This window comes from Terrapene carolina, unplaced genomic scaffold (genome assembly GCF_002925995.2).
Source record: "Terrapene carolina triunguis isolate 2854851 unplaced genomic scaffold, T_m_triunguis-2.0 Scaffold53, whole genome shotgun sequence".
Classification (NCBI taxonomy): domain Eukaryota; kingdom Metazoa; phylum Chordata; order Testudines; family Emydidae; genus Terrapene; species Terrapene triunguis.
The window spans coordinates 1,392,810-1,416,090 of record NW_020664404.1 but is presented as its reverse complement, the minus strand read 5'-3'; the positions used below and the strand labels follow the sequence as shown (position 1 = coordinate 1,416,090).

General features: G+C 45.9%; 1 protein-coding gene across 1 annotated transcript in view; it reads left to right on the top strand.

Annotated features, from left to right (window-relative positions):
* The window catches only part of SLC4A5 (solute carrier family 4 member 5), a 111,323-nt gene that overhangs the window by 20,424 nt on the left and 67,618 nt on the right, over positions 1 to 23,281 (top strand). The window contains exons 6-8 of the mRNA XM_024211427.2: positions 12,540 to 12,700; positions 16,824 to 16,979; positions 22,550 to 22,645. Coding sequence (XP_024067195.2) covers positions 12,540 to 12,700; positions 16,824 to 16,979; positions 22,550 to 22,645 — 413 coding nt within the window. The remainder of the gene's footprint in view (positions 1 to 12,539; positions 12,701 to 16,823; positions 16,980 to 22,549; positions 22,646 to 23,281) is intronic.

The window sequence follows — 23,281 nt, the reverse complement described above, 5'->3', positions numbered from 1 at the left end:
CCCGCCGCTTGGGGCGGCAAAAACCCTGGAGCCGGTCCTGAGACAAGGCAATATGTAAACTATTGCGTAGTGTTGCTGTGCACTGGTGAGCAGTTATCACATTCCACCCCAGAGGGGGTTGCATTTCTGTACTCGATGAAGTGATTCTGCTATATGCATAGTTAGTAAAGCACTGTGGGAGCCTGCGTGATTAAAGTAGCTATAGAAATGCAGTAAGTTGTTATAATCGCAAGTAAGATGATGCAAAAGAAAAGTCACAAATTGCTTGTGACCACAGTGAAGTTACACCGGGTGCTTTTACAGGAGATACCCAGTGGCTTCATGACCATGGTGATGCTGAGACCGAACACACTGGCTAAATCTATTAATCGGTCCTCAAATTGCAACAGGGTGATTGGTTTTGAAATTGATTAGGAAACAGCAAGTATGGGCCAGTTCATTGCTTGACCATGCAAAGTGACACAAATCCTGAAAGAGGGACAATGTAAAACATGGTGGCTAGAAACATAGCTGTTTCTTGGAGCCCACTCCAAAGTTGAAAAACCACAGCTGCCTGTGGAATGGAGTCTTATCTTGAGTCTTGCAATATTTGGTGTGTTTCTTAAAGCCCCAGCGCCTGGAGGAAGGTGATTAGGTGAGAATCTCAACTATCATTTGTATTTTTTTTTAAGTAAGTTTCTAGCCCTTGAGATGGTAAGGGGCCTAATGTGGGTTGCTCCAGTTGAAGACAAGTTGAAGAAGGCTTGGTTATATTGGTATGGGCATATCTGGCAGAGACCAGAGAGCTCTTGTAGTGACTGTGGATGGACGATGAACAAGAGGGAGACCAAAGACTAGGTACATGGACCAAATATCAGCAGATCTCAGAGGGACCGATCTTCATGACAGCCTCGTGTATGATCATGAGTTTTGGAACAAAATTATAAAAGTCGCTGACTTCAAATAGGGAAGTGGCAAGAAAGAAGAAGTTGTGGAGAAAAATAGCACACACTACAGCTCCACCACCAGACAGCAAATAAAAGGACCCCAGTATTTATTAATTTATTACCCTGTGTCTGGGCAAGGCTGCAATTACAAATAGAGCTGGGTGAATTTTTTTATTTTTTTTATTTATATTTATTTTTTGCTAACTAGTTTATTCACCGAAAAATGCAGTTTCGGGTGAATAGCTGAGATTCTCAACTAAAACCGTTTGCAAATTTAAGTCAAATTCAGCAAATATTTTTGGCCACAGAAAAAAGGGGAGAGGGACTCCAAAAATGTATAAACGGAACATTTCAACTTTTTGTTTCAAAATAACATTTTGTATGGAAATTTAGCTAGATTTAACTTTTTTTTTTTTTTAAAAAAAATTTTTAAAAAAAATTAAACGTTTGGTTTTTTTTTTCAGGTCGAAACATTGTATTCGACCTGAAAATCTCCCCCCCCGCCTCTCCCCAGTTTATCATTTCAGCAAGAAAAAACAAAAGGTTGTCATTTCAGGCTGATCTAAAAGGAACATTTTTTTGGACTTTTCATTTTGACAACCAAACTGGAAATTTTTTGCTCAGCTCTACTTCCGAACAGTGTGATAAGCAGCAGTCACAGCACGTGCTCGGCGGGTGGCTTCAGTTTCATTCCTCCAGCCTCTGCCTCTGTGCTTGGATCATGAGTGGATTTAAGAATCGAAGCCATTACTATTGCTGGTAACCTGTGAAATAAGAGTTCAGTAGAATGAAACGGCATGGGCATCGCATGGAACTGGCGTAGATAATGCTGTATGGAACTGGCATAGCATAAGCATGGAACTGGTATAGAGCTGACAGCATGGCAAAGAAAATTGGTGCAAAATGCTACCAGATTAGATTGGTAGCATTTGACATCCTTTGTTTTACACCCTTTGGAAATGATTCCACCACATGTCAAGACAGTGAAAAAATCAAGCCCCATCTGTCTAATATTTCTGCATTCTCACTTTTCATGGCATCGAAAGAGTTAACATGCCCCACTGTTCCAGATCTTAAAAAAAAGAAAAGAAAAAACCCAAAACTTTTAATAAAAGTATTAGAGGAACCACAAATAGTGTTCGTTTTATGGAATTATGAGCTTAACCAAGTAAAAAAATCTCAAATCCATGTGGAATTTTCTCTTCCTAGCGTAAGTTTTGTAAGCATTATTAGTTCTTTTTTTTTCCCCCATTGAGCTTCATTCTTTGAAAAAGGAGTCACTATTGCGCCAGGGATTTAGGTGGCTTTTTGAGCTCAGCTGAGCCCTTTCTCTATTGTAACACAAAGGGATTTGTGTGTGTTCCTGCCATTTCGAATGGGATCGATGGGGTGAGGTCAGGCAGTTAATAAGATAGATTTTTATTAATTCTGTCTCTATCTCACCCACGTGCACCGGTGGCATCCCACTTGTGCCGCATAATGACCTTGTCTGATGTGCGCGTAGGGCCGGCGCCAGGGGATGTGCTTGCTCTCTGGCGCCCAGGGATTTCCACGTGCAGCTCCTGGAACAATGAGATGGGCACACAGTGTCCTACTGACCCCTTTGTTTCTGTACCGACTAGTGTGGTGCCTCTCAGGCATGGGAGTGCCATGCAGAGGTGGGTGGTCCATATGGGTTTAAATCCATGCTCTGCCCCAGACAGCCCATGTGACCTTGGGACTTAGGAGCCTAACCCCTATTGATTTAAATGGGAGTTAAATGCCTTAACACCTTTAAGGATCAGGGCCCGTGTGCCATAATTTGCCATCTGTAAAATGAAGATAATAGCACGCCCCTGCTTCCCACGGATGTGCTGAGGATAAATATATTAAAGACGGTGACATTCTCTGGTACTATGGTATTGGGGACTATATGATCTCTATCTACCTAAGATAGATAAAGGTTACTGGGTAATGGTCAGATCTTCCCACCACCATGAAAAAGTTCACCTTGCGGAAACCTGGTGGCTGCTAAAACCGATAGTTCCTTGCCATGATCACAGGGGGGGTTTTTTGCCTGCAAAGACTTACTGGATTCAAGGTGCAGAAGGAAATCACAGTTAGTTTGGTGGTTCTGAGTGTTAAAGTTCTTGAACTACTGGGCAAGTGATTGTGTTCCCAGCTCTGGGCAGGGAGTGGGGTCTAGTGGTTAGAGGGGGAGACTGGGTATCAGAACTCTGGGGTTCTGTTCCCAGCTCTGGGGAGGGAGGGTGGTCTAGTGGTTAGAGGAGGGGGACTGGGAGTCAAGACAGAGGCTCTTGCCACTGACTTGCTGTGTGACCCTTAGGCAAGACACCTGCTTTTCCTGGGCCTCAGCATCTGTAACCTCAAGTAGGATTAGATAACATATTTTACCTCGGTTTGGCGCTGGTGTGAGTGCTGCTGGAATCCTGTGTCCAGTTCTGCTGTCCACGATTCAAGAAGGATGTTGACAAACTGGAGAGGATTCAGAGAAGAGCCACAAGAATGAATAAAAGTTTCGAAAACCTGCCTTATAGTGATCGCCTCGATAAATTGAGCTTCTTGAGTCTAAGGGATGACTTGATCACAGTTTATGGGCTTGCCTACACGGTACCTTAATCCGTACTACAGGGGAGTAGATTCTAAAGCACACCAGCGTGTTGCGTACTAACTGGTGATGTGGACTCGGGTGGCATGCACTAAAAGTTCCCTAATGCATGTTAACATAGTACAGTTTGAAACAGGACCACATTAATGTGCACTAGGGAACTTTTAGTGCATGCCAGCAGGGTCCACATGGGTCAGCACACAATCTAGTGCCCCTCTATTGCAGACAATGGCACCATATAGACAAGCCCTATAAGTACCTACATGAGGAACAAATATTTGGCAGTGGGCTCTTCAATCTAGCAGACAAAGATATAACATCATCCAATGGTTGGAAGCTGAAGCTAGACAAACTTAGGAAATATGGTTTAAAATTTCAGTAGTGAGGGCAATTAAGCATTGGAAAAATTTACCAAGAGTTGTGGATTTTCCATCAGTGGCAATTTTAAAATCAAGATTAGATGTTTTTCTAAAAGCTCTGGTCTAGGAATTATTTTGGGGAACTTCCGTGGCATGAGTTAGACAGGAAGTCAGACTAGATGATCACAATGGTCCTTGGAAACTATTAATGTAGGTCATCATCCCTATCTTAAAAGGTGAAGCTTGTTTCATTAATGTTTAGAAAGCTGCATGAGATCTTTGGATGAAAGGTACTTGGAAGCACAACGTGTTTTCATCACTATTAGGCTGATTCTGCAATGGGCTACGTCCATCAACTTCCTTTATCTTCAGTGGGAACTGGTGTCACTTAGAACCTGGCCCAGCCTGGCAGGATCCAGCCCTGCCCCATCAGCGAGGATCCAAAGAAACTACATGTGTGTGAGGCATTAGACATTGTCGAGGCTGTTGTTTGGGCAACCGATTTAATTAACTTTTAGTCTGTTTTTTGAAGCAAGCGATTTCCCAAAGCATCTAAGTGAGCTGGAGCACAAGTCCCACTGACTTTCAATGAAACTTGTTCTCCTAACTCACTTGAATAATTTGGAAAATCCCTCCCTAGAGTGGTATTTCATTTTTTCCCCGTGGTCTTCCTGTCTGCACACTAAATTGGCTCTATATGAGTATGTCTACACAGCACACTAAGCCAGGACTCTGACTCAGGTTTGAGCCCAAGCCCCCACCCCCACCCGCTCCCTGCTTCCGTCCACACACAGATCAGTCTGACTCAGGTCAGCAGGCACTCTGGCCCCAGGTCCTAGGATCCTACTAAGAGGGGGGTGGGTCAGAGCCCAAGTCCCACTGTGACTTGGATCCAATCCCTGTCACTGTGCAGTGTGGACACAAGTCAAGCCGCAGACCCAAGTCAGAAAGTCTGCGTCACGCAGTATAGACGCATTAGCACGACTGTGAAACCCGGGTCCAGTAATTGTAAACCCAGGCTTACAATGCAGTGTGGATGCCCCAGTATGGGCAGTGTAGACATATCCTAAGTGTTTGGGTTGTTAGCAGAAGTGTGATCGCACTGAGCTGTGACCCCAGGGCTGCTAAGTGTCTGCTGAATGTGGTTTAACCCTTTGGAGACTGGGCATATGTAATCTAATCTACATCCTAAGCATTCGTTTTGTTGCCAGTCTGTATAAAACACCAGCATTCTACAGGTTAATGTTCCTAATAGATGTGGGGGAGGGATAACTCAGTGGTTTGAGCATTGGTCTGCTAAACCCAGGGTTGTGAGTTCAATCCTTGAGGGAGCCACTTAGGGATCTGGGGCAAAAATAAGTACTTGGTCCTGCTAGTGAAGGCAGGGGGCTGAACTCAATGACCTTTCAGGGTCCCTTCCAGTTCTATGAGATAGGTATATCTCCATATATTATATTATATTATGATGATATTTTTGGCCACTGCTAAGGGAGCCATTTAATTATTTTCCCCAAAGGGTTTTATTCCTTTCTATGGTAAACCCTTATTCTGTGGGGCTGGGTGTGTGCCAGAATTAAATGCTCTCCAAGGTGCAGGTTACGGAGGGAGTTTGATGGATCTCTTTCCAGACCCTTGAGGCGGCAGGTGTGTTTGCTCGGCCTAAAAGTCATCAGCACGATTGACACTAATCAGCCCTTCTCTGTAGGGAGGCCAAGGAGTGAATGGGCCCTGGAGTCTGGACTCCCTCTCACCCAATCAGAGCTGGTTCAGGCGCATTAGAGAGGTAGCGCAGGGAGGCGGTTACAGTGCTCCTGGCTGTGCTGTACCCACTATGGAGATAGAGGGCTTCAGTCTCCAGGGGCAGCCCAGGACTTCATGCGAGCATTTCCACTACAGGTTTAAAAACTGCCGAATTGCAGGCCCTGCGTTTCCTCTCTCCTTGGGTCAGGAATTCACAGCCTCTTTAGCTGCGGGGAGCCAGCTCCTTCGCTGCGTGAGCACTACCTGCAAATAAAACCTTGGCAAGCCTAAACAGGAAACTTCATCTTCAGAGCCAAGCAGCTGTCAAGACCATGTGGGCTTGGCTCCGGGAGTCTAACATGGGGAGAAAGCTGACTGCGCAAAAAGGCCACGGGTGAGGCATTGCATGTTAGATTGCCACGCCTGGGATAATGATGCTCGGAAATTACACTTGCTGTGGTGACAGTGTCTAGTCTGTTTAGGGTTGCCAACTTTCTAATCTCACAAAACCGAACACTCTAGCCCCGCCCCTCCCCAAGGCCCCGCCCCGCCCCTCATTCACTACATTTCCCCCTCCCTCGGTGGCTCACTCTCCCCCACCCTCACTCACTTTCACTGGGCTGGGGGAGGGGGTTGGGGTGCAGGAGGTGAGGGCTACGGCTGGGGGTGCGGGCTCTGGGGTGGGGATGAGGGGTTGGGGTGCAGGATGGAGCTCCAGGCTGGAGAGTGGGGCCGAGAGATTCGGAATGTGGGAGGGGGCTGCGGGTTGAGGCTGGGGTTTGGGGGGAGGTGCGGGGGTGAGGGCTCCGGCTGGGGGTACGGGCTCTGGGGTGGGGCCAGGGATGAGGGGTTTGGGGTGCAAGAGGGGTCTCTGGGTTTAGAGGGCAGCGGCTTGGGGCTCAGGGTTGGGGCACGGACTTACCTTGGGCGGCTCCCGGTCAGTGGCACAGCAAGGCGACGGCAGGCTCCCTGCCTGTCCTGGCACCACGCTGCGCCCCAGAAGCAGCCAGCAGGTCTGGCTCCTAGGCGGGGACATGGGGGCCAGGAGGCTCCGCATGCTGCTCTCGCCTCCAGGCCAATGGGAGTGCAGAGCCGGTGCTAACAGGGCGGGGGCAGCATGCAGAGCCCCATGGCCCCCCCCACCTAGGAGCTGGACCTGCTGGTCACTTCTGGGGTGCAGCGTGGTGCCGGGACAGGTAGGGACTAGCCTTCCTTAGAGCCGCAGCACCACTGACCAGACTATTAACGGTCCAGTCAACGGTGCTGACCAGGGCCCCTTTTCGACTGGGATTTCTGGTCGAAAACCGGACCCCTGGTCACACGAAGTCTGTTCAGATCATAAACTGTTTGGGGCAGGGACTATCTTCAGGGTGCGTTTGTACAGCACCTAGCGCAATGGGTCCCTGACCTCAGCTGGGGCCTCTAGGTGCAACTGTCACACACATGATAAAACAGAATAGGCCAAAGGTAGCAGGAACTCATGCTTCAGTGCAGAAGTCAGGAAGGAATTTTTCTCATAGAAGATTAGGGTTGGAAGGGACCTCAGGAGGTCATCTAGTCCAACCCCCTGCTCAAAGCAGGACCAATCCCCAACTAAATCATCCCAGCCAGGGCTTTGTCAAGCCTGACCTTAAAAACCTCTAAGGAAGGAGATTCCACCACCTCCCTAGGTGCTGGAATCTCACCCATCTCAGTGAGTACTCCAGATTGTAAAGGAGCATTAGGGGGTGTTGTCTTCCTTTGAAGCAGTAGTGAGCAGATCGTCATCTGGTGTAAATTCTCCCAGCACCATAGGCAGGATTCTGGACTGCAGGGGGGTGAGGACACAAACCTTTTACCTTTGTGATCCGAAGTTGAAATCCTGCCTCTGCTCACAAGCAACAATAAGTTTGAGCTGTTCGCGCTATTGCAGTTGGGCATGTCATAAAATTGCCACATGGTCAGAGGCAGAATAGCCAGGGGGTTGTGGATGAGGACTATAGAGATACTTGTGTTAGGGAGTCCAGGACTAAAGCAGCAGGGGGTGCTGCAGACCAGAATTATGGGTGTCGTCAGAGCTGTCCTGAGGGAGCAGGACAGAAATAGCAGCAGCATGGTGCAGGTCAGCGTTAAGAAGCGTTGGCAGTGCTGGATGGGGAAGGGCCAGTTTGGGACTCGGGAATATCAGCATTGCTGCATGAGATCTCATGACTAGACCATACTAGGGTGGTGCAGTTCAGTGCAGAACTGAGGGTCCCAGTACGGGACTGAGGTGCATTGGTCGAGGTCTGTAGCAGTGCACTTAGCAAATCCATTGAGGTTGCCCGGAATAGATAGCGAATGTCCCTCATCTGACACAGTTCCTTAGCCCTGACGTGGTTTCCAGATCTGGACCGTGTATGTGCTAACCCAGCTTCGTTAGAGTTTGATCATGAGCAGTGTTAGCGAAACCACTTGCAATACCCCTGTCTGCTTTCTGCTAGCATGGTCAGTGCTTAACGTTGTGGTCGTTCCTAAAGCCCGAATGGCAGAGCACGCTGTGAGAAACCTCCTGAAGCATTGCAGATGGGTGAGTGTGGGCCCACCCACGTCTAAAGGTCCCTCCCCTCAGTCTCAGGGGAGGAACCACCGGACCCAGGCATCAACTAAGCACTGGGGGATGACTAATGTGAGTAGCCACCGCAGTGCGTGGGGGACTGCATGATACTGGGACTGAAAATGGAAACTAAGAGAATGCAAATCTCCAGGTGGCTTCATATCTTGCCATCAGTGGGCTCTTGGCCAGCCTCAGTATCGCAGGCATCTTACCCAGTGACCATAAATCTCTTGGCCAGCACTGATGTAAATAATGTGACTGAGATGCACGTTAATTTAGCAACCGCTTTTGTAGCTCTGCTTAAAAGGATACAGAGTGGTCTAGTATTTAGAGTAGGAGATTAGGTGTTGGGACTCCTGGGTTCTAATCCTGGTGTGGGGAAGTGTATCCTAGCAATTAGAGCAGGGAGGGGTTACTCCTGGGTCGTATTCCCAGCTTTGGGATGGGTATGTGATCTAGGGGTTAGTGCAAGAGAGTCATCGCTTGGTTGTATTGTGAGGCAGTGATGTTTGTGTCATAGCATCAGGGTGCTATAGTGTGAAAGACACAGGCCAGTGATACATTGTGAACATTACAGGAGAGCTAAAGCTGACCTGTGGTGAGGGTTTATTAACGAATATGTGTAAAGAATTTGAGATCAGTGGGTGAAAGGAGCTACATTGTAGTAGGAAGAAAAATGCAATAAACCAGGACTTTTCCCTTTCTGAATAACGAATCTCACGTTGATGCTCTTTAAAATATTCCTTGAATTTCTCCTAACTAAAACTCTGCAGTATCTCCTGACGTGGTTCCAGTATAGCGCCCTCTCAGTTTTATGTATTTATTTAAAATACTATTCACTGATTGCCTTTCTCTAGTTGTAACAAACACCATTTTGTGTTCATGTAACATTTTTCATTCAAAGATCTCCAAGTGCCTTCCAAAGGGTGAGTAGCTATTATGGTTGCCCTCTGACAAGAGGGGAAACTGAGGGACCAGTAGGGTGACCAGATAGCAAGGGTGAAAAATCGGGACGGGGGTGGGGAGTAATTGGCACCTATATAAGACAAAGCCCCAAATATCGGGACTGTCCCTATAAAAGCGGGACATCTGGTCACCCTAGGCACCAGAGAGTTTGAGCTAATTTTTTTTTTTAAGGGTTGCTTCCGATTGCTCAGCCAAACTTGAGCCTGATTATCAGAAGCGTTACATTCTTGCACCTCTCACTGTCTTGGGTGCGCTGCACGTCCTAATGCAGGCTGTGTTGTGTGTCAGGTTTGGCACAGAAAACTGAGGCATCCAGAGGCCATTCGTGGCTTGCCCAGATCACACATTAAATCCATGTTAGAGCTAGGACTAGAAACCGCATGTGCTCGAACCACTACATTACACTGTCTCCTTCTCCTGCTGCATTAATAGCCTTTTGTTTGTCAATCCGCCTTCACAATCCATCATACGGCAATAGTAGTACAGAACAATAGCCACCGTACCTTTTCAATCACTTCCTGCAAAACCTGGGTGAGGTAACAGTAGCCTGTTGCCTTGCCCTGAATCAGACTTACAGCACCCAGAATCTATTTCCTTTCTTCGCTGCTAAATGGACGAATGCTGCTCTACTCTGTTAACTAGGAGGAATCCTGGGTTCCACATCCCACCCCCCTTGGTTCAAGAGCAATGAATCCCAGAATCCTAAATGAGCAGCAGAGCTGCAACGGGAAAGATTATCTAAATTAGTTCTCCCACTGGGAAAAAAACATTGAAGTGTGTCAATCTACCTCCCCTTTGTAGTTTGGTAAATGCCAACCTAAAGGAGCTACTAGGGAGAAGGAACCACCAGGTATGTCCCTGACCATAGCCTGGATAATCCAGAGCTGTTTCCAGTATTTGCAGGCAGAATTAGCATATACTCTGTTGCTACTCTTTTTTTTCTTTTTTTTTAAAGCCCCTGTTGTCCTCTGTTCTTTCCTTCTGTCCCCACTGCAGTGACATGAGCCAAAATCCAAGTTGTACCAGTTAAAAGCTGCCAGGTTAAGCCCTAGACTGACTAATCCATGAGAATTCATGGAGCTGGGCCTCTGCAAACCTGATTTAAAGGAACAGCAGCTTTATTTCCAAAATAAATACAGGCGCGTTGCCGAGAATTACTTGTGCTTAATTGGAGCACAAGTCATATTCCCAGGGAGCCTGCAGAAATCTGCTCTCATTCATTTATTTGTGTTACTCTTCATGATGAATGTTAAGAAGCTGATGCAGAACATTAAAAGCAGAACAGTTTGGGTTTTTTTAAGGGAGGGAGCGTTGTCTAGTGATTGGAGCAGGAAGTCAGGACTCTAGGGTTCTTTTCTCAGGTCTGGTAGAAGAGCATGGTCTAATATTTGGAGAAGGGACTGGAAGTCAAGACTCCTGTGGTCTGTTCCCAGATCTCGGAAGGGATTGTGGGTCTAGAGGTTGGAGCAGAGGACTGGGAGTGAGAGATCCTAAATTCTTTTCTGCCACCACTCAGAGTGACATCAAGTTAGCTCAGCATCCCAGTTTAGTCATTGCAAAATGGTATAATAGTGCCAATAGAGTTAATTAACAAATGTCTCTATAGCGCTTTAATCTCCTTGAGTCCTGTGGCACTTTATAGACTAACAGACGTATTGGAGCATGAGCTTTCGTGGGTGAATACCCACTTCATCAGATGCATGTATTCATCCACGAAAGCTCATGCTCCAATACGTCTGTTAGTCTATAAGGTGCCACAGGACTCTTTGCTGCTTTTACAGATCCAGACTAAATGTTATAAATGTTACATCACTGGGGATGAAACTTTGCTTATTCAGAATGCTGCATCCTCTCATTTGCCATTTCACATTTTCCTGATGCTGAAATCCTTCACAGAAATAATGTAGCCAAAATGTAATTAACCCATCACTGAAATGAATAGAGCAGGTTAAGGTTTTGGGAACTCTGATCACTATCAAGCTGATTAAATGAGTTTTCCAGTGTCCTACCACAACAGGTGTACCAGGCCTTTTTTGCCCCATCACTGCCCTGACGCACTTCACCCAAAGGAAAAGCATTGGCTGGGAAAGAGGGGCAATGAGTTAGACCTCAGAACACTGCCACTCAGGTTCTGGTACCTGCAGAACCAACAAGACTTGGTCCTCCAGGGGCTAGAAGGGGAGTGGGAGGAGGTATTAACCAATCAGGACCCACCAGGCGATATAAGAAGGCTTGCTTGCTTCTTTGTAGGGGCAGTGCTGGATGAAGCTGGGAGAAGAGGGGAGCTCCCCTGGCCCTACCCCAGAACCCCAGGCCTGGAACCCCAGGCCCTCAGAACCTAACCATCTAACTGCACCTTCAGCTGAAGGGGTACAATAAACTGGCTGTTTTGTCTTGAAGTTTAAGGGCTCAGGTGACCAATTTTGGGGGTTGAACTTTAATTGTTAAAGGATGAGCAAAGAGCTCACTGCACCAGACACCTTGCTCCAGGCACGCTGTGACACCTGTCCTTTTAGTATTTGTTAGTTGTATGCATAAGCACATTATTATTCCATAGATGCACATGGCACTTCACTGATAAAATGGTTTCCCTGCCTTGAAGACTTTTCAATCTATTTTTTTTCATAGCAGCATAAGTATTATATTGAGAGAGAAAGAGGAGGGGGAGGACCTGATCCCAGCAGTGAGATTTACCAACCCGGCAGGTTCTGTTCCTCTTTCAGATGATGTAACTTTAGGCAAATAACTTAACCTTTCTGCCTCCACTTCCTCATCTGTAATATGCAAACATACATTGCAGGGATGGTCTGAGGATGAATTAGTTAATGCTCATAAAGCACTTGACAGGTGGAAAGTGCTATCTATGTACATGTGAAGCATTACCTCCCTTTAATAAAAAAGATAATTTAAAACCATATATGAATTGGACTCATGAAAGGAGTGCTTCATATAACATAGTGCTAATACTGCTGGTAAACTCTTGTAAGATTCCTCTAGCTATGCAGCTTTGCCAATGCACCATCACCCTGACCTAGGACTCTTCTAGATATCCCAGCCCTGAATCATGCTCTGCCAATGCCTCTCAGTCCTCAGCTGTTCCAGTCCTGGGCTCCTCCAAGCACCTCGGCTCTTACTGAAACAATGGCTGCTAATCCAGTTTATTGCTGATAAATATATCTAACTGTAAAATGCACACAGGCTGTACAGCAGCTGCCCTGTGATAGATCTATTCTGTTCAAGTTCTTACACTGTGCCCATCACCTTGGTCCTTGATCACCTGATTGGTGCACTGTTTGGACAGATGTGCAATTTACCAGACATGCGTTTGTACCCTGTACTGATCACAACTGTGGCTTTTATTTCAGGTGGATAAAGTTTGAAGAAAAGGTGGAAGAAGGAGGGGAGAGATGGAGCAAACCTCATGTGTCAACGTTATCTTTGCACAGCCTGTTTGAACTACGCACGTGTCTACAGACAGGGACGGTGCTCCTAGACTTAGATGGCTACTCCTTACCACAGATCATCGGTATTAACCTCTCAATGCAAACAGCGGTGGGGTTTTCTTGAAGTGGTTTCATTGGCACTCTGAAGCCTTACCTAGAACTAGAGGAAAGTGTCACTCATCTCAGAGTAATTTGGTGGAAGGGAGGGTTAATGGCATGTCAAATGGCGCACAATGTAACCGACAATATCAAGTCTGATTCTCCACTTGTGTAGTCATTGACATGAATAGTAAGATCGTGTAATGTAAATAATAAGACGATGTGGGCAAGTGGCTACGGTGATGGACCGCAAATTTATTCTGTGTGAGAGGATGTTAGACCACTAGTGTAGGGCTGGGGAGAGCGGAGTTCAGTTCCCTGGTCTGCCACAGACCTCCTGTGTGACCCTGGGCACTCAATTAGGCCCAGATTTGTAATGATACCGGACTCCTTGTTGTTTTAATGTCACTGCACTCAGCATTGCAACCCCAAACTGATTTAGGAGCCCTTGTCTCACTTTCAAAAGGGATTAGGAGCCAATATGCCAATTATGTAGGCTCCTAAGTGCCTAAATCCCTTTTGAAAAAGAGAGGCTCCTAAATCAATTAAGTATTTTAATGCTCAGCGCAGCAATGCCCGAATTCTGTTAAACATCGGGGCCTTAGTCTCTCAAGGCCTCAGGTTCCTCATCTGTAAAGTAGGGATAACAGTGCTGCTGTTGTGAGGATAAATACGTTAAAGTTTGTGAAGTGCATAAGCCCAGATCCTCAAAGGTACTGAGCTCTCCTGACTTTCATTGAAACCCATGGGAGTGAAGTCCCTAAACACCTTTGAGCATCTGGGGGCCAGATACGTAGCTAAAGTAGATTATGCACTGCAACTGTAAATCACTACCGCTCTGATATGTTTGCATTTGACTTCCACTTTTCCGTGTTTACACATTGACACCTTTTGCAGTCCGATGCAGTGAGGTTCTTTAATACATTTCACTCCACTGTAATCCATCCAATATGAAGTTAGGCAATGAAGGGATGATGATGGTGAGGTTGTTGCTAGATTAATTTCTGTTACCTGGTGGGTCTTATGCAGTGTAATTGTAGCCGTGTCAGTCCCAGGATATTCGATAGGATATTACCTCACCCACCTTGTCTCTCTGGTGGGTCTTAGGCTTACAGCCCCAAAAAAACCCACATATGTGTGTTGAGGAAGCTGTGACTAGTGATTGGAGCTGGGACTCCTGGGTTCTGTTCTGAGACCTGCAGGTGTTAGTAAGGCTCTAGTTAATGTTTGCAAAGCATCCTGAGATTATATAAACCTGACAGGTGAGGAAAAGCTGAAAAAAGCGGATGCAGTATTGCATCAAAACTAACAGTGCCTTATGCTGGGTTTCACTTTCCATTTTTATTGATGAATGTTCATTTCATTATGCCTTACGTAATATAAGCCAGAGAGAAAGCAACTGTTGTCAAGCAGGAGATGTGGTACAGTTGAGAAATGAAGACAAAATTGATGTCTAATTTCTGTGCATCCATTAACTTATTTATTTTTCCCTTTGATTATATATAGTTACATACAAATGTCATTACATATAAATACACTAAAAGTTTTAAAAAACCTGACCTGTGAGGAAAGGTTAAAAAAACTGGACATGTTTAGTCTTGAAAAAAGAAGACTAGGAGGGGGGACCAGATAAATCTTCAAATATGTTAATGGCAGCTATAAAGAGGACAGTGATCATTTGTTCTCTATGTCCACTGAAGGTAGGACAAGAAACAATGGGCTTAATCTGCAACAAGAGAGATTTAGGTTAGACATTAGGAAAAACTTTCTAACTCTAGTTAAGCTCTGGAATAGGCTTCCAAGGGAGGTTGTGGAATCCCCATCACAGGAGTTTTTAAAAACAGGCTGAACAAACCCCTGTCAGGGATGGTCTAGGTTTACTTGGTCCTACCTCAGCGCAAGTGGCTGCACTTGATGACGTCTCAATCATTTCTGTGATTCTATATACAGCAAGTGACTCATAAACGCAGCGTATTTGCTCTGCAAGATAGTGAGAGAAAGCACAATACATTTAGAACTCTACAGCTTCCTTTTTATTGTCCCTTTTCAGAGTATAACTACACGTTACACTTGAAAAGGCGGTGTAGTAGTCAGCCTTTAAGTAACAACCCACTGCATATGTTAAAACGTTGGCTCAAATTGTTGCACTGTTACATGCTTAGTGTGGAGCTCGGTAGAGTTTTGCCATTCTTATTTATTCATTAATCATCTCTCTGATTTATTATCTCTGGTGTGATGTGCTTTTTATGTACTTTTTAATTTAACTTTATGGTCCTTATTCTAATGTCACATAATAAGCAACTCCGTTGAAATCAGTGGAATTTATGCTGGGGTAAAAAGAGAGGACAGCAGAATTAATTAACCGTATCAGAAGAGGTGACTCTCAGTAAAATAAAGGCTGGTCTACCCACAAACCTGCACTGAAATAACAAAAGGAGACAGTCCAAGCTGATTTTGTTATTTCTGTGCAAGTCTGTGTATAGATGAAGACCTAAGGCAGCTAAATTGGCATCACCAACCCAGTCAGATTAGCTTAGCATAGTAACTGCTTCAAAGATGTATACGTACTGCACGCTGGGATGGGTTTTTATCATATGAAAACATCCTAGTGCCTTCTGTGAATCGCTACTGATCTCACTGATGCCCAGATATTGTGGTGATGGGCATCTTGGAGAGAGCATATTGTTTGTTTTGGAAGTTTAGAGCCAAATCATGTAGCTTTGATTCTTCCCAATGGTGGGAGTTTTGCCTGCCCAAGAACTGCAGGAGTTGGCCCTTTAGGCAGAACGAGCTTCATTCTTCACTGCCTTGCTCCTTGTGTGTCGTCATTGCACACCTATGCAAAGTTAATGCAACACCGTGCTATATCTGAATGGCTGCATTTTACACAGATATCACGCGCGTGTAAACGATGACATAAGGTACATGGCAAATGGGGATTGGGCACTACACCTTTAAGAAAAGGAAAGTAACGTGGCCCTGGTTCAACACTCCATTATACAGGCAAAACCCCAGGGGGAGGAAGGATATTAACTGTGATTTTTTTCTGAGTAAAGAAGGAGCGTGAACTTACCTGTGATGATCTGATCCCACCATATAGCCTCTACAGACCACGTAGAGTTTGTATGATGAGACTGCCTACAATGGCATGGAGCCGATTTGCAACTGCTAGCAGCAAATCTCTCCAATAGCCAGGGATGGGACACTAGATGGGGAGGGCTCCAAGTTACTGCAGAGAATTATTTCCCAGGTGTCTGGCTGGTGGGTCTCGCCAACATCTCTAACTGATTGATTGTCACATTTGGGGTCAGGAAGAAATTTCCCCCCAGGTCAGATTGGCAGAGACTCTGGGCGGTTTTCGCCTTCCTCTGCCGTATGAGGCACAGGTCACTTGCAGGTTTAAACTAGCGTAAATGGTGGATTCTCTGTAACTTGAAGTCTTTAAATTATGATTTGAGGACTTCAGCATAGGGGCTGACTTCCCCTCTGCCCGGTGGGTGCTCAACCCCACCGCTGTCCCCACCTCTTCCTGCCCCCGCACTGCCCTCGCCCCGCCACCGTTCCACCCACTTTCCCCAAGTCCCCGCCCCTTCTCCCCTCCTCCCCCGAGTGCGCCGCGTCCCCGCTCCTCCCCCTCCCTCCGGGAAAGTCCTAAGCGCTGCCAAACAGCTGTTAGGGGGCGGGGGGCGGGAAGCGCTGGGAGGGAGTGGGAGGAGCAGGGACACGGCGTGCTTGGGAGAGGGGAGGAGGCGGGGCGGGGGGAGCTTGGCTGCTGGTGGGTACCGAGCACCCGCTAATTTTTCCCATGGGTGCTCCAGCCCCGGAGCACCCACAAAGTCGGCACCTATGGACTTCAGTAACTCAGCCAGAGGTTAGGGGTCTGTTACAGGAGTGGGTGGGTGAGGTTCTGTGGCCTGCGATGTGCAGGAGGTCAGATTAGATGATCATGATGGTCCCTCATGACCTTAAAGTCTGAGTCTTTGGCATGTGATGCAGTTCTAGAGTTTGCAAGGAGGGGGATTTTTTTTATTTTATTTTTTTTGCAACAGAACCTGCCATACCGCAGCCCAGCGAGTCATGCACGCGCTTCCAATGTCCTTCTTTCAGATGATGTTATTGAAAAGCAGATAGAGGATGGTCTGCTCAAGCCAGAGCTGAGAGAGAAAATAAGTTACGTGCTCCTGAGGAAACACCGCCACCAGACCAAGAAGCCAATCCACCGATCCTTGGCAGACATTGGCAAATCGGTCTCGTCCAACACAAGTGAGTTCACAAGATTCAGCTCACACATGGCTGTATCCCAACGTCCTTATTCCTTTTTTTTTTAACCCAGGCTAAACTTTTGTTGCAGTCTAAGGGCCTCAGTAAGGACTGAAGGTAAAATGCTCCCCCTCTACTGAGGGCTAGCACCTCTATTATGCTCCATTTACAACCCATTCCAGCCCTGTGGCTCAAATCCACCAATTTTCTCTGCCTCTATGAATACCTATGGGCTTCACTGGGACATAAGCAGCATGCAGGGTCATGCTGTTCCTCTACACTTCCCCTTGAACACAGACTTTGGGATTTCATTCAGTACATTCTACAACTCTTATGCCGTATGTGAAACGTGTAGATAAAAACAAAGCTGGTGGTTCTTAGATTCGTAGAGCTTAAGGCCAGAAGGGACCGTGAGATCATAGCAGAGAACGATGGATGGAACCCACAGGAGCCCAGAAGGTGGCACAGGGAATTGGTAAAGGAATGTAGAGTCTATGTCGCTGCGTGACTGGCCCCTTTATGAAGGAGCAGCACCCAGTGCAACCTGTGAGTGATTATCTGCTGCTCATTTGGGCTTAAGGGAAGGCACCTGGGCCTTATAAAGAGGGAAACAGGGCGAGGAATGTGGGGGCAGAGCGAAGCTGCAGAGACTTGGGCGATGTCTACACTACACAGCTTTTAGCGACATGGCTGTGTCACTGCAGCCGTGGCGCTAAAAGTCACGCAGTGTAGCCGCTGTTTGTCAGCAAAAAACTTCTACCCCCAGCGAGCGGCGTTCGCATTGTCGGCAGGAGAGTGCTCCTGTTCACGCTGGCACTTGTCGCAGCAAAACTTTTGTGTTTCACGGGGGGTTGGGGGAGTTGTTAACACCTCTGAAAGACAAGTTTTGTCCTTTAGTTGCCAGGGTAGGCATAGCCTTAGAGGGCTCCTGCAGAGAGCAGAAAGCTGGGATCCTCTCCTGGGAAAAGAGGAGAGGCCCCAGGGCTGAGTTGAGACACCAGGGGACAAAGGGTCCAGGCAGGGAAGCCTGCAAATGACTCAGGAGAGAGGAGGACTCTCTCCTGGGAAAAAGGGAGAAGCCCCAGGATTGAATGTTGTGAATTGTCTGTAATTTATGTATATACAGCAGGGGAATGTTTAAAGGACTCAGGCCTGGTGGAATTTATCTAAGGAGCCTTGAGGAGAGTAAACTGAGGCAGGGCCTCTGCACAGCCTCGCTTGGCCAGAAGGGGGCGCTACATGGCAAGCCCAGCCTTTTACAGCCTATAAAATCCATGTTATCCATTCAAATCCTTCTGAGGTTGTTAGTAAACAAAAAATATTACTTGTCTGACATTGGTTTGTGTGAAGCAAGCTGGTGGTCTCCGTAGAGTTCCCCATCACAGTAGCATCACCCCGTGGGGCTGTAAATGGCACCTTTGGTGACCATTCCAGCAGAGAGGCCGAAGGCTGGATGGCACATTGAAAACTGATCTCTATGTCAGGGCGAAGGCATCCTGGCAGGGGGCTGTGCTGGAAGCTTGCTCTGATGTGGGATGCCACTGGGTTACTTGCTCTATAGAACGAACCCAGTCTGTTGCATGATTGTTTCCTGTTTTTAGCCATTTTAAAGGGGGATTTCTCTGTTTCCAGTCTAGGATATTAACTTCGGCTCAAATGGGAGGCACTTTGGTGGAATCTTGGATGTAATGACCTTAAGTTGTTCACTCTCTAGACTAACCTAAAGTGCAAACGTAAGGTTTCACTTCCGCACATCAGATGTAATCGCCGATAGCCTGCTCTCCTGGCATGCATACTTTCATTGACTTCAACAAGGCATCCATGACTCTGGGGAGCAGAACGGAGATTCACCCAACAGCTCAGAGCAGAACTTTGCTCATAATTTAGTGATTTCTAGCCTTGGTGTTTTGGCTGTGGTTATTACTCCTCATTGATGTTTTACACTGTGGGTCTTTTTCCATTTAGGAGTAATAAGTCGTTGGAATGAATATTGACAACATACAGGAAAATACAGGGGCAGATTGTTTACCCACAAAGGGAGTTCTGCTGTTCACTTCAGTGGGTGCTGCGTTGGGCCCATTATTAAATTGCAGGGAAGATTTTTATTGCTGTTGTTCTAGCTGCTATTCATCTTGTTGCTTCCAGCCTATCAGCAATAAGTAGAGCTGGTCAAAAAAATTTTGACAGAAGTTTTTCATTGAAAAATGCCATTTAATCTAAATTTTTCATGGGAACACGTCGATTTCAACAACGTTTTTTCGATGGGGAAAAATGTCAAAACGAAGCATTTTTTTATGTCAAAAACATTTTGAATCAAAGTTCAGTTTTGTTTTGACTTTTATAGTCTAAAATATAGATTTTAATCTATTTACATATTGTGTGTAGAATATTATGTATATGTTATATTTAACATTTAATATAATGAAAAAGGCCAAATGTTTTGATACTAGCAACATTTTTGATACTAGCAATTCTCATTTTGAGGACATTTCGGGGATTTTTCAGAATATTGGCACTTCCTGTGGAACGCAGATTCACTGACCAGCTCTAGTGAGGAGTTCTTTGTCACAGGACAAGATCCCACCCTGGCAGCAGCGTTGAATTAACACTGGAGAGGTGCTGGATGTTCGTAAATGCTTGCAATGCTGCTGTACCATAAACAGTGTCTGTATTGAAAACGGCCCCTTCTTAATCAAAAGAGCTATTCTCTGGGTCTCATCCTGATCTCCTTTACACCAGTGTAAATCAGGAGTGGCTCCAGTGAAGTGAATGGATTACATCCACCGTGTAAGCAAGATCAGAATCAGGCCCTTTTGTGTTTATTCAGAATTCTGTCCGCTCTTTTTAGGCATGAAGGTGTGTTTTGTACTAATTTTTGCCCGTGACTCCTGCAGATAGGGTGACCAGATGTCCCGATTTTATAGGGACAGTCCCGATTTTGGGGTCTTTTTCTTATATAGGATCCTATTACCCCCAGGCCCTGTTCCAATTTTTCACATTTGCTGTCTGGTCACCCTACCTGCAGAGCCAACACAGCTATGAGAGTGTGAGCTTCTATCTACTGCAACCCAAGTCCCCTAGTATATGTCAGAGTTCAGGGCAACTGCCCCTATATTCCCGCTTAGTGGTCCAGTCAAGGGCACCCACTCTCAGGCCATTCCCTTTTCCCTTCCCTTCTCTGTCTCCCCCTCCCTCCCTTCTGATCAGGGTATCTCCCATCTGCACAGTACCCTGCCTTCCCCATGTATTCCCACCACTGGCAGGTTGCCCAAGGACATTGCTTGCTTGCTCTCCGGAGATGGTTAACAGGTGTAATTGCTACAAGGTACCACACAGCACTTCCTATGCAAGCCTACTTCATTTTTAAGGTAAAAAGGATTACAGAGAAATCATATTCAAACAATAAAGGAATCTGCACGCTTGCTAATAAGCTTACCAAGCATCACCCGCACCCTCTCATGGATGCTGGCAAGAGTCGTTCTTCAACCCTCAACCCACGGGGATTCCTTTGTGGTCACAAGTTCAGCACAGCTTCAGCTCAGAACAAGCTCCCAGGTTTATGGGGCCTCAGGAGGCTCAGTCCTTTCAACCCTACCCTAGGGATTGGGGCCCTCCATGTGTCGGGGGTCCTGTCCATCCCCTGGATCATGCAGAAGGCTATTTATCCAAACCCCTTTTTTGTCTCTTGGTCCCTGCTGGAGACTCCAGTTTGAATTAGTATTCAATGGTGGCTTCAAAGGGTTGATAACAGAGGAAGTTCATTAGCATCTGTGACAATGCGGTTCTGGCGGAACCCAACTGAGAGTGCCAACTCAGGACAAATTGCTCAAACAGGGCAGTTACAGCCCAAGGCTGGGGTTTTTCCACCTCTAAGGCAAACCAAACCAGCCAGACTAGGAGGACTTCGGTCTCACCCCACTGTCTAACCGCAAGTCTCACAAGCAATCTCCTTAGACACTCCAGTTTCCCAGTATCACCACCAGTGCCACTCGTTATGGGGACAAATGGTTATGAAAACCAAAACCCCAGTAAAAGAAAAAGGTTCTCCTGATCCCAAAGGACCAAGCCCCAGACCCAGGTCAATATACAAATCAGATCTTACCCACAAATCACGCTGTTGCCAATCCTTTAGAATCTAACATCTAAAGGTTTATTCATAAAAGGAAAAAGATAGAGATGAGAGTTAGAATTGGTTAAATGGAATCAATTACATACAGTAATGGCACAGTTCTTGGTTCAGGCTTGCAGCAGCGATAGAATAAACTGCAGGTTCAAATCAAGTCTCTGGAATACATCCCCTGCTGGGATGGGTCCTCAGTCCTTTGTTCAAAGCTTCAGCTTGTAGCAAAGTTCCTCCAGAGGTATGAAGCAGGATTGAAGACAAGATGGAGATGAGGCATCAGCCTTATATAGTCTTTTCCAGGTGTAAGAACACCTCTTTGTTCTTACTGTGGAAAATTACAGCAAAATGGAGCCTGGAGTCACATGGGCCAGTCCCTGCATACTTTGCTGAGTCTCAAGGCATATTTGCCTTCTCTCAATGGGTCCATTGTATAGCTGATGGTCCTTAATGGGCCATCAAGCAGGCTAGGCAGAGCTAACACCAGCTTGTCTGGGATGTCACCCAGCAGCATAGCATAAGTTTGAAATACAGACAGTATAGAGCCAATATTCATAACTTCAACTACAAAATTGATACACACATATAGACAGCATAATCATAACCAGTAAACCATAACCTTGTCTAAGACACCCCATTTGACCCCCTTTATACAAGATTTTGGTGCCACTACAGGACCTTGGTTGCAACAATGATCTATATGGTCCCAGATTATATCAATAACGTCACAGCATCCTTCCTTCCCTACTAGAGAAAGTACATACAGTGCCACAGTAACATACCTTTTTAATACAGTGTGCCCCAAAGGTATTAGCCTTAATTCGATAAGGTTTAACTTAATTTAATGAAGTTTATCTTAATTCCAGAATGGTTCTTCAGGACAATACAGGATATCATCAGTCTGTCACACACCACGCCAAGTTCCATGGCCTTGCTCAGTTTCTCTCCTCAATTATAACCATGGTATCTGAGCACAAAGGCCAGTTGTAAGTCGTAGAGCTTGTGTTCACACTGTGTGGTGTTCATTCTTCTGCAGAGAGGGCCTGCGCATCAGTCAAATGCCACTTCAGGCCTCAAAATAGGGCTTAAATGGGACTAAGGTAGTGGCATAAGCCTTGTATTGGCCCTCTGCACAGGGATGAAATTCACCCAACAAGGAAAATATTTAAAATACCCTGGCAGAAGTAAGACCGTTCTTTCCTAATAGAAAAATTACTCTGCCTGGGCCAAAAGTGGGAAATGCTGCTGAATTCATAGCCAAGCTTGCAGAATGTCAGTAGGTGTGTGAAATCTATCCAAGTTAAGCACTGGACAATTAATTTGCCACCCGAGTTTCAATACCTGAAAATGACGAGCTGTATTCATTGATGGTCACACACGATCCGAGCTGGCAGCATTTGCTGACAGCCTCATTATGTACATGTATGTGATCTAAATGCTCTCTCCTTCTCAGATCGCAGTCCTGTCCGGAGCCCAGCAGCAGGGGCCAGCTTCCACCGCTCCACCGAAGATCTTAGAATGAGACAGAACGCAAATTATGGACGTTTACGTAAGTTGAACAAGAGCTACTTACTTGTTTAGCGAGGCAGCAGTGTCTAGCAGAACAAACACCTGGTTGGGAGTCTGTACTCCTGAGTTCTAATCCTGGTTATTTGACTGATTCACATTTGGCAAAGTACATAATCTCTTTGGGCCTCGGTTGTAAACAACTGTTTCCTAGAGCAAGAAAGCGAGAATGGTCTACTTGAAAATCACTTTTCCGTCTGCAAATGTTGCTCTAAGTAAACTCTAAAATTACCATGATTGAAAGAGATTAGAGAAAGATGGATGCCACTTTATCCCAGGGTGATTGTAGTTACTGTGCACTTACATTGCAATTGCAGCATAGTTACGCTGTGGCTATGATTTTCAATAACTTATTACAAGTAATTCAGATAACCGGAAGGGGAACTGCATTACAGACTCCCTTATTGTTACACCTCTGGGTGTTCATCTTATTACATCGCTTTTTGGAGCCCAGGTGTGTCTAGCTACATTTCAATTACACGGCAGTTATCCTCAGCCTTGTAGTTCTTCCATTTTTATGCATTGGTGGCAATTATAGGTATCAAAAAGCATAACTACAGTGTATTGCCAGGTAGAACTTATTGCAAAGTGTCATTTAAAAATTAAAGGTTTTTAAAAT